Raw genomic sequence first — 10,949 nt, forward strand, 5'->3', positions numbered from 1 at the left:
CATAGCCCTCTCCTTTACAAAAATGGAGTCATAGAGCATATGAACAGACACTACAATTCAAAAGCCTCTAAGCTACACAATTAGTTTCATCTGCTTGACCATTTCTGCTATTGGTAAGAAGCTAGCCAGACATGATGCCTACATGGCTCTCCGATTGAGAGGGTGTCTATTTTTATTTGAGAGCAATCCCTAGAAAAGGGAGCTCCCTAGAAAAGCCAACTATTCTCTCTCAAGACCACTAAATGCCAGGGAGCTTTCTCTCTGGACTACATCATTGAACAGTCTGTCTCCCAGGGCTTAAGCTATATGGCAAAGAGCCTACCATTGGTACCTTATATACCTTTAATTTTTCTCAGAGCCAACCCCTTAATACAAGCCAAATATTCACACGTGATACAGTTAAGATTTTATAACTGGGTTATGGATGTGTGAGGGATTTCTAATGTAATTCTGGAGTTACTTACAAAATTGGAGTAAAAAACCAAATCAGTTCTGCTAATTACAGTTTCTTTTTGAAAATGTTTTAATGCAGAATGTCACTACAAACATTTTGATATTCCCAGCAATTGCTTGCTTTGAAAGAATGCACAGTTAATAGAAACTGATAGGAAACACAGATAACTTTCAGTGATTCCTGCTATGTGGTAAGCTTAAAGGGTAAACTCAAAGTTCTGTACTAGAACTAAAATTCTGTGAAAACTTTAAAATGAAGCTATTGAACTTGATACTGGTAAAAAGGTCAAACATTTGATTAGTTTATGTGACTATCTGATACTATTACATTTTGGTTAACAGTATTTCCTGAAATACAATAATCAGATAGATATAGGGGAAAAGACAATTCTCCAGAAGATCATTTAAGTTCAAAAAAACAGCTTCCAAGGGATCTTTTGTACCCCTGAAAACTGAGGGGAACACAAATTCTCATTTGATAATTTCATTTTACTTTTTTTTTTATTCAGTGTAGACCTTGCTTTTATTTAATTTCTCAGCATTCTGTTATAACTTCTATCAGCATAAAAATACAAAACCTTATGGAGCAGCTGGAATGATGGGAAGGTCTCTAAGGATTTGTCCATATAAAAAAGTTACAAGCACAACTGTCCCAATATAGTCGTACAAACCAGCTCCCCAGAGGGGGCATCCGGATTTCTCATTTAGTATCTCCCTCAACAGAAAAAGCTCAAGTGGGAAAAGGCACTCATTCCAAAATAGATATTCACACAAGGAACTAGTGAGTGTACCTATTCTTGTAAAATAGGTATTAAATGAATAGCAGGTTTAACAGGTATAAAACAAATAAATTCTACAACCTTAGAGGGAAAAGCCCTGCGGCAAAAATCTCTGTACTCAGCCAGATAGAGCTGGGTATGGAAAGCTTAAAAATGCCATCAGATAAAGGTTTGGATTTTTCTTTGCTTTTCTAGAAACAAATGAGTTTAAGAATTCCTATGTTACATCATAAATGTGCCCAGCCCATGGAGATTTTCTTCTTTTAGTTCCATAAAATCTGTATGGGCTATAATCATATTTTTCTAAATTCTTTGAAAAATAAATGCTTTTATTGCTAATGTCAGCTAGCCTTCCCTAACCAGCTATAATTTGTTTTCATGCTGAAAAGTCAATAGAGGGTTTAAACAATTATGACATACTTAAATTCTTCATGCTTCTTCCTCAAGACCAACTGCCTATGAAATTTAGACCAATATAAATTGCCGTTACTGACTAGACTTTACTGGTCTGTTCTTGTGCTCTTTTTAGACACAACATTATCTTGCATGAGCTTACAGTTTTGTACTATGTGCGTAGTTCAAATTAACAGCTAGGAGAAGCTCCATGGAGACAATTCAAATTATTAGCATAAAAATCCTCAACATTGTTACCAAGTAATCTTTATGATGCAGATTACAGAAGCTGTGGAGAGAGTGAGCAATTGTTCTGACTGAGGTAGTTCCTATGGACATGTTGTTACTGAAAAGCTTATTGGTAATCAGAACAGACACAGGTAACCATATTTTATATGAGATACTAGGAATGCATATTATACTATGACCTTAAGAAAAGTCCTGCTGTTTTATTAAACAAATTAAAGTCCACGCTGTAGAGAAACCAGCAAGTTTGCAAAATCAATTTTTTCCCTCTTGTAAAATAAGCGGCCTGCTAACACAAAAGAGTCATCCCCTTTTCTTATGGAGCACCTGCATTTTCATTTGTAATAGGGTTCTTGTGATTTGTCAACACTCTTTCCAGCATATGGATTATGCCATTTATCAACCTGAACAGTGGGTCTGTTTTGAACATTGTTTTATGAATCCCGAATATTCTGGCCCAGTCCTCACCTGATACAGTGTAGAATGGCTCCACAGATGTCCTACTCAGGATCTGGTATGACATGTTCTAAGACATGCCTTTTCAATTATTTCTGCTTGTTCAATACAGTTACATATTTCTTAAGGGTTCAATGGTTTAACCATATTTTACTTCTGAACTTCATCGTCGTTCTCTTCTGCCCCATCTCTAAGTTCAGGTTCCTTTCATCAACCTTGGAAGATTCAGTGGGTCAATTTCTTTTCCATTAAATAATTATCTCACTATTTCAATAGCATGTCATTTTAGAGTAAACTTAATAGTATTCATTACTGAAAGATGACGCTAGTTTGATGCTTAATTATAGCTCCCGGGCGATCCTTTAAAAATGATGTAATAAAAACATCAGCAAAACACCATCAATAAAAAATAATTAAAAAACATTTTACTCTTGTTTTCAATTTGACCCTATCATCAAAGATGCAGAAGAAAATGGACCAGCTGGTTGTCATTTGCAGTATCTATCCGCTTTCACTTTTGCTCTCCTATATGGAAAGAGTAATGAAACAAGATTTAAATTAAGACCAAATATGATTACATCTGTGTATTTTGTCTGCCTCAAAGCATTAAGGAAGCATTGAAAGCAATTTTTCATGGAATCATAGAATGGTTTGGGTTGGAAGGGACCTTAAAGACCACCTAGTTTCAACCCCTCTGCCATGGCCAGGGACACCTTCCACTAGACCAGGTTGCTCAAAGCCCCATCTGACCTGGCCTTGAACACTTCCAGGGAGGGGGCATCCACAGCTTCTCTGGACAACCTGTTCCAGTGCCTCACCACCCTCGTAGTGAAGAAACTACATATAAAAGCCTAACAACACTTTGGATTTGTTAATTAACTTTTTCTTCTTAAGGAGCTAGAACTGCAATGTCTAAAGTTAACCTTATCTTTCCCTTCAAATCATCATGAATTGCATTTTGTCCACTTTGAGGAATGCAATTCAGATTCAGTGTTATTTGAAACTGGTACTCAACCTGTGATGGCCTGGAAGTGTTCGCACATCACTTGCAATTATCATAAACGATGTCTTCTGCATTCCACCCACTGAATTAATGCAAATATTTATACTGTATACCAATACAAAATGTTTTAAAAGTTCAAGACAGTTTCTGTAGTCTTAGCTCAGGAAAAAAAAAAAACTATTCCCACTAGATAACATGAAGAATGTTCTTAATAAATGCTATTTTTCTTTAAAATGCAGCTTTCCCCTTTCCAAAATGTCCTGGTGCCATAGGTATTGAAAATGTTAAAAATTAGCTTAATTTTTTTTTTTATTAAAAAGATTCATCCCTCAACTCCTCTGCACTAAACAAACTGAACAACCTAGTTAAAGATTTCCAAAATAATTTATTTCTGGGTAAATCCAAACCTGCAAACTTCAGCTAAAGAAGTGAAAATTCAGAACAACAAAAAAAGCCAACCCCAGAACTCAGGCAGAACACTGACCAGAGAGGAAGTGGTCAACACCCCACCCCCCTGAAATCTAGCTCTTTTTTGTACCCCAGGTTTACTGTAATTCAACCTCCCAGTAGTTTTTAAATCAGTACATTACTTCTTGTACTTTGAAGTACCTGTCAAGCAGCATTTCATGAAAAGTGCCTTCTTTCCTGGCTTTTCTGAGGGCTTTTGTATCTTCTTTGCTTATTTTAAGCTTTTTGTCTTGAAAACTTTGGAATTTCTTTCTGTAAGGGGGAGGGAAATGTAAAAAGTGTAACTTCTTTATAAAGTTTTGTGTTTCAATAAAACAACACCCGATAAGAATCTTAACTTCTATGACACAGTAGACAACTGGCCTAACAAAATCCAGCAAACTATCACAGTATCAAATATTGCACTAAGACTTCTGTAGGTGAAAACTATTCAGGGTTTTTTTGGCAGTCTAAGTGGGAATGAGCCCCTGCATGATTAGCATGACATGGTTACAGGTTCTAAAAAGCCCCTTCTTCACCTACTAGCATGACAAGTCAGGGAGCAAAAGTGTATCGGGTGTAGGCGGCAAGGTGCTGGTAGTGGGGGAGCTGCAGGGGTGGCTGCTGTGAGAAGAGGCCAGGGGCTGCCCCATGCTGGACATAAATGGCTCCACAACAGACCCACCGCAGGACACAGCTGAGCCCATCAGCAAAGCTGGTGGCACCTCTGTGAAACCATATTTAAGAAAGGGCAAAATGCTACACAGGCAGAGGAGAAGAGAGAAAACAAAGTGCAAAATGGCAGTGTGATCATCAAGGACACAGAAGGAGAGCGAGGAGGTGCTTCAGGTGCTGGAGCAGATATTCCCCTCTAGCCTGTGGAGAGGACCATGCCAGAGCAGGGGAAAGTGGGAGAGGAAAGGAGTGGCAGAGAGAAACCACTATGTATTGACCCATCCCCTCATCCTGCTTGGGGAAGCAGGTAGAGGAGTCTGGAGTGAAGCTGAGCTTGGGAGATGGGGGAAGAGAAGGTATTGTTTTTCTTTTTTGTCTTTCTTTCTCACTACCCAAATCTACTTTAATGGGCAATAAATTTTAATTAATTTTCCACAAGTTGAGCCTGTTTTGCCTGTGACAGTAACTGGTACACAATCTCCCTGTCTTTGTCTCAACCCATTAGCCTTCTCATCCTATTTTCTTCCTTTGCCCTGCTAAGGGGAAAGCGAGTGAAAGGCTGGGTGGGAGTTTGGCCCTTCCACCAAAGGCGGCCCCAAAGAGAAGCGAAAAAAGATACTTGAGCCTGTCAACAGCTCTAAACTACGTACACATAATTGATTTCACACTGTTTAACATTTCCTTTGTCTTCTTGTGGAACGTCATCTTTCTTCTTAGCTTCTCTTTCAGCACAAGTACGAATCTAGTCATTGAGAAGAAAAAAAAAAACCAAACAACCAACCAAACCAGAAAATGCCTACTTTTTTTTTTTTAAAAACAGAAGTTACAGGTTAAAGACAACAATATATCCTTCATAACAGAATGAGTCATGCGAACTTTAAGTTCACAGCTTTCAAATTGGTTAATTCGCAACTGGAGACAACTGCAATAAAAGCAAGAGGTGCCTGAAATATGGGAAATATTAAGTGTAATCCTTGATACTACTGTAAGACATAATCACCTTCATCTCAAAGAAGCACCGCTACAGCTCTTAGTTTTAGCAGGGGTAAAATGCCCTTTTCAGAGACTGACTTAAAAATATTACTGCTCTGACTAGTAGACACCTATCTCTACTTGGAGGCACACATATATTTTCCACATCCAGATGAAGTCAAGCTAGTCTTTTTACATTCTCTTACTTAAAAGATCTCCTCTTCTGCATCATTCTGGTAAACCCTTGTCTGTCCCTGCTTCAGTCATAATTCATCTCTCCCATACTAAGCTGTTCAGAACTATCTGGAATATCACATAGACTGTCTTGCCCCCCTTGCAGTGGTAAAATAGCTTCCTATCTCTACTGGAAGCATCTCAGTTTATGCAGCCCTGGAGCTCATGTGCCTTTCTTGTGGACATATCACTTGACAGCTCATAGAAAACTATTATAACTGTATTAACAGTAAATCGTAGCACACAGACACCTGGCTGTTTGAATATCCATGCCAATCCTGTATTAACTGTAGAAGTTATAGATTACCTTTATCATTTCTTCCTCCCCTGCAGTTTTGCTTTTGGCTTCTATGTCTCCCTCTTCATTACATCTAATAAAACGGCTATTTGCTGCTAGCAATGCCATTTTCTTCTGCAGAAATAATATCACATATTGTTAGTATAAGAATTATATACGAACTCTTTGATTCATAACATTTATCCTCTACAATACACCAGAAAACTCTGTAAATGCATTTTATTCTTTCATATATTGACACTTCAATGACATTTGCTGGCTCCTTCATTCTTAAGATGTTTATAGCTGCCAAAATGCAGCAGTTGGGAAAACAGAAGATTAAAAGTTATAATATGGGAGAGATTGCAAAAGGCTTTTACTGCACAGACAAAGAACATCAATAGAGATTAACTCAAAATACCATCAAATGCTAGGAACAGCAAATGAATTATTCCAAGCAGCTTACATCTTGGAAGACAGGTTCCCATTGCTCTCTTGATCCTATTGCATCTGAACGTCCAACAACAAGTCCATCTGAATTTATACCAAGGTATTTGCCATAACCAGACTTCAGAGCAATCCTCAAAGAGAAAATGCAGGAAAATAATAAAGAATGGTTTTAATTCAAGCAATTCACAATATCCAACACATCACAAACATGTTATTAGTAGGCAATGTATTTCAAGAGAATATTAAAACACATATTCATGCCAGAAACAAAGATAACAAGTATCAAAACTTGTAACATTTTGTTACAGTAATTACCTTGTATCAGACAACTTTACTGCTGTAAACTGTTCAGGAGGACTAGGGCCTTCATCATCTGAGGAATGATTTTTTCCATTAGTTAGGTATGAAGTATTAAACATACAATATTTTAACCTGTTAATACTGCAGTTTCAAAAGGCATTAAACAACGGCCATTGTGAAATACTATGGAAAGCCGCAATACTTTATTTCTTTAAAAATTCCTTTTTTGAATATTCACTTTTAAAAAAGCAATGCAGGTGCTCATTTATGTTCATATATTTAGAGTGCTTAAAACAAGACACAAAATAAAGACAATCCTTGTGTAAAGAAATTTACAGTTGAGAATGTTTTGTAATTCTCCAGGTGGCTCTCAAAACCTTAATCTCCTTGTAATGTTATTTTTTCCATAACAAAATGTATTACGGTTCAGCTATGGTAACACAACTCAGTATTCTAAAAGCTACTAGCCTCTCCATCCCTCAAAACCAAAATGAGATAATATCGCCATTGTTGCTTTGACCTCACCCTGGAGGTGAAACACACTGTCAGGGTTCTGGAACAGTCCTTGTCTGACTGATGGCTCTCAAATTCAAAGTAAGGACTAGCTAATTATCGTGCCACGTTACTAGCCCACTTGTGCAGCAACAAAACAAGTATATTAAGACGAGGATGCAGCAATGAGCCTTGAAACTCATCTGCCTTGAGTTTCACTCTTCAACTGACACCATAAAGTTTTAATAGGATTTAATAAAAGTTATACTGCTTTTTATCCAGTAAGTGGTATGGCCTTTAACAGGGGATCATCTCCAAGGCAGTTCAATTTATTGTACACATAAACCAGCAAGAAACTAGGTAAGTGAAACTGATTGGTAGTCATTAGGTTTAAGTCATCTGCATCCTACGGCTAGGATTATTGCATTATTTGTAATAAACTGCTTTTAGCTGTAAAACTGCTTGCCTTTATATGATGCTACTTTTATGCTTTTATGCCTTTCATTACTAAAACTGCTTATTTCCAAATTTCCTGAAACAAACCTTTATGTGGTGCTCCAAGCGTAAACAAGCCATTGTCGAGGGCATGGATGTAAGCTCCTTTATCCATTTCTATAGCTATAGTTCCTGTAATTTCACCAAAATTGCTGATAGCCCACCAGTTTCCTAAAATACAAAACCATGACAGTTAATAGAGTAATTACAACTTCTGATTACAGTAGTTCAAGAGATGATATTTCTATGTCTTCTCTGAGATTTGAAATTCTAAAGATACAATTGCTATTGCTATCTCAAGATCTTTCTGCATTATTTTATACTACAGACCCAATTTAATGGTGTTGCTGCTGAAACGAAGTCCTGCTGTTCTACTAACCCTGCCATCCCTAGTCACAGGCTCCTACGCTTCATCCCTTCTTTGTGTTAGCCCATAGAGCATTCAGCTGATCCAGCAAAGATACACCTTGCAAGGAAGGTATTTTTTTTCCCCTCTGGACCAGCCTCCTGCAGTTTTGGGGTCATATCCAATTATTAGATTCTCCAACACAACAGAAACAGATAGACTATCTTACCTTGCTGTTAAATTACTTCATCCTTAGACTTCAGTTGTTCAAGCCAATCTGTGTTTGAATGTTTGAGCCCCCCAGGATTCTACCAAAGTTAAAGGCAGCCCTACCCACATGCATGAATTAGAATTATAACGTTTATATTTTTTAAACTAACATTTTCTCCTGGTATACTGCCTTATAAATATTTCCTATGTGATTAAGATAAAAACTATTTTTAATTAATGTGAATATGATGTCTTTTTTCCATATGGTAAGTTTGGCAAGTCAAGTTGCCTTGAGCAGAAATAACCTTCCCCTGTCTTTATACAACATATGGAGCTAATTGTCTTGTCCTATACAGTCAGGGCTCACAGATCAACGTATGAATTTTCCAAATCTCTCCCACTTTTTTGTAATCTGGCTAAACTAAAGAATGTAGAACATCTGTAACGTTCTTCTACTGTAAGACACGACATCCCATTTCCTCATATATCATATTTTCATAAATCACAACATCATAAATCATAATATTAAGGTTATATGATTAATATTAATACATTATAATATATTATTATCATAATATCATAAATCATAATAACACAGGAACAAGGATGACTTCTTCTTGCACTGCTTTAGCTTATGCCTATATACACATAATAAAAAAGACATTTATCCTGTAATGTGCGCTGTGATACAGTATACATCTGCGTCTCTCATGACTTTGTGGTTCTTTTTTAGCTGTTTTTGTTTGTGAAGTGAACTGTGGTCAATCAAGGACATGACAGTGCTGAAGGGCAACAGTCTGTCAAGTTACTGCTCATGACCATACATACTTTGATCCTTCTATTTTATACAAAAGGAAAAAGTAAAGTTATATTTTGTTACTGGTTAATGTTAGTGCCTTCAGTTTCAATTAACAGTAGCAAATTTATAATGTGAACAGATCACAGCAGTCAAGCAAGTATGTAAAATTAAAAACAAATAAACAAACTAACCAAGACTCTTTTCCTTTTGAAAGGATCGAAGGTTTGAGCGAACTAAAGAACGTGGTCAGAAAGTAACTAGTGGCAGAGTAAGAACAGAAAGCCCAGGTGATCTAACCACTAATTTTCAAAGTAACAGTAACAGAAGATGCAAGTTATTCACATAGAAATGTACTCACTAAATAACAGCATTACAGTGCTAAAAAGTCTCTACTCCTGAAGCAAATACCATTGGGGGAAGAAAAAAAACCAAACAAACAAACAAAAAAAAGAGATCCAAGCTGATAAGTAGCTTGAGATTATATAAGAACATACTGTAGCTAAAAAGATAAGTGGAAAATCCATCCCATTGATGTCAGAAGTTCCATTTGGAGTCCAGGAAGATCCCAACATAAAAATAACATGCTGTGAGAAATAGTTATAAATCTCTACAGGGACTACACTTAGTTTACAAAGTCCTGTAACAATCTCTTCAGCTTCTCTATCCCCTACAGTTTCCATGCTGTCATGTAATTCCTGGAAAGCAGCTCACCAACAATATCAAGTTGCTCTGACGCATCCTCTTCCCTTTTCCTTTTCTTCTCCTTGTGCTTTTTCTTGCTGCAAAGCGAGATGCAAAGAAATAAGAACGTGCTTCCCACCCGGCCCTTCCACAGCGAGCTCCCTCATACGGCCTCGTTCCCAAGCCCTACAGGAGCGGGTCACTGACACCCGCCAGGAGCGAGGGGCTGACAACCCGAAAACCCCTGCCCTGGCCGGCGTGCCCAGGCATACCCACAGCCGGAGGGACGGGACGGCCTGGCCTGGCCTCACCCCAGTCCAGCCTCCGACGCAACCCCAAAGCAGCGGGGGGAGCCAGGCCGGGGTTCCCGGCCCCAGGCACCGCCGAGCTGGCAGCACAGCAGCTGCCACAGCGGCCGGGGCGGGGAGCCCGGCGCAGGGGCGGCGGCGGCGAGTAGCCCACTCCTCACCTTTTCTCTTTCGCCCCTTTGAGGACGAGCTTGGTGGATTTAACGCAGGAATACTCCGCCATGACAGCCTACGGCAAGCGCGGAAGGACAGACCCGGCAACGTCCCACTGAAGGGACGGAAGCCCCGGAGCGACAACCTTCCCTCCCGCCCTCCTTCCGCTATTTCCTGAGCATGCGCACACTGCCCGTCTGTGGGGTGCGTAGGCACTGCGCGAGCGCATGCGCTGTGGGCAGGGACCAGCGCGACAGCGTCTGCTCAGCCTTTCCTCATCGCATGTGGCGGGCCCTGGACACAGAATTTGAGGGGGAAAAATATAACAAGAAAAGTTTAAAATTACGTTTAAGATCGTGTCCCTCTGCACCTTCCCCTTCTAAGTCTGGCTTGGCTCCACCAGTTGCTCTGGCGCTTTGCAGGACTGCAGGCCCCTAACGCTAAGGAATGAAGAGCCTACAGCTTCCTTCTCCAGCATGTGGTAGCAACCTGTTCATGTGTGTATTTAAAAGCATATCTGATGGACACACAGCAGAGCCCTCAGACCTCAGAAGGGCAGCAGGCTTTGCCCGAGTGGCTAAGTGGTGGTGGTGATGGCAAGGGCAGCATTACACAAGGGCCGGGCACCAGGCTGTGCTGATGCAGGAACAAAAGCTTCAAGGGAAGCCCGTGAAGAGAAGTTGGGGAAATGAACCTTGTAAGTCAACCAGGTGAACCAAACTAGGGGCAATATGAGGTTTATGACAATTTTTCCCATCCTGTTACCCACTTGATATTCCA

The 10,949-nt window shown here is 39.3% G+C and overlaps 1 protein-coding gene across 1 annotated transcript; it reads right to left on the minus strand.

Moving 5' to 3' along the window:
- Positions 1-1,147: 1,147 nt before the first annotated feature.
- Positions 1,148-10,331, minus strand: FRG1 (FSHD region gene 1). Its single transcript, XM_075500185.1, has 9 exons — positions 10,178-10,331; positions 9,739-9,806; positions 7,721-7,843; positions 6,701-6,758; positions 6,402-6,516; positions 5,966-6,070; positions 5,103-5,194; positions 3,940-4,050; positions 1,148-2,852 (listed from the first exon to the last, which is right to left on the minus strand). The coding sequence occupies exons 1-9, from the start codon at positions 10,237-10,239 to the stop codon at positions 2,816-2,818; spliced, it is 771 nt and encodes a 256-aa protein (XP_075356300.1). The 5' UTR covers positions 10,240-10,331; the 3' UTR covers positions 1,148-2,815.
- Between the last annotated feature and the right edge of the window lie 618 nt (positions 10,332-10,949).

The sequence above is a fragment of the Mycteria americana genome, chromosome 4 (assembly GCF_035582795.1).
Source record: "Mycteria americana isolate JAX WOST 10 ecotype Jacksonville Zoo and Gardens chromosome 4, USCA_MyAme_1.0, whole genome shotgun sequence".
In the NCBI taxonomy this organism is placed as follows: Eukaryota; Metazoa; Chordata; class Aves; order Ciconiiformes; family Ciconiidae; genus Mycteria; species Mycteria americana.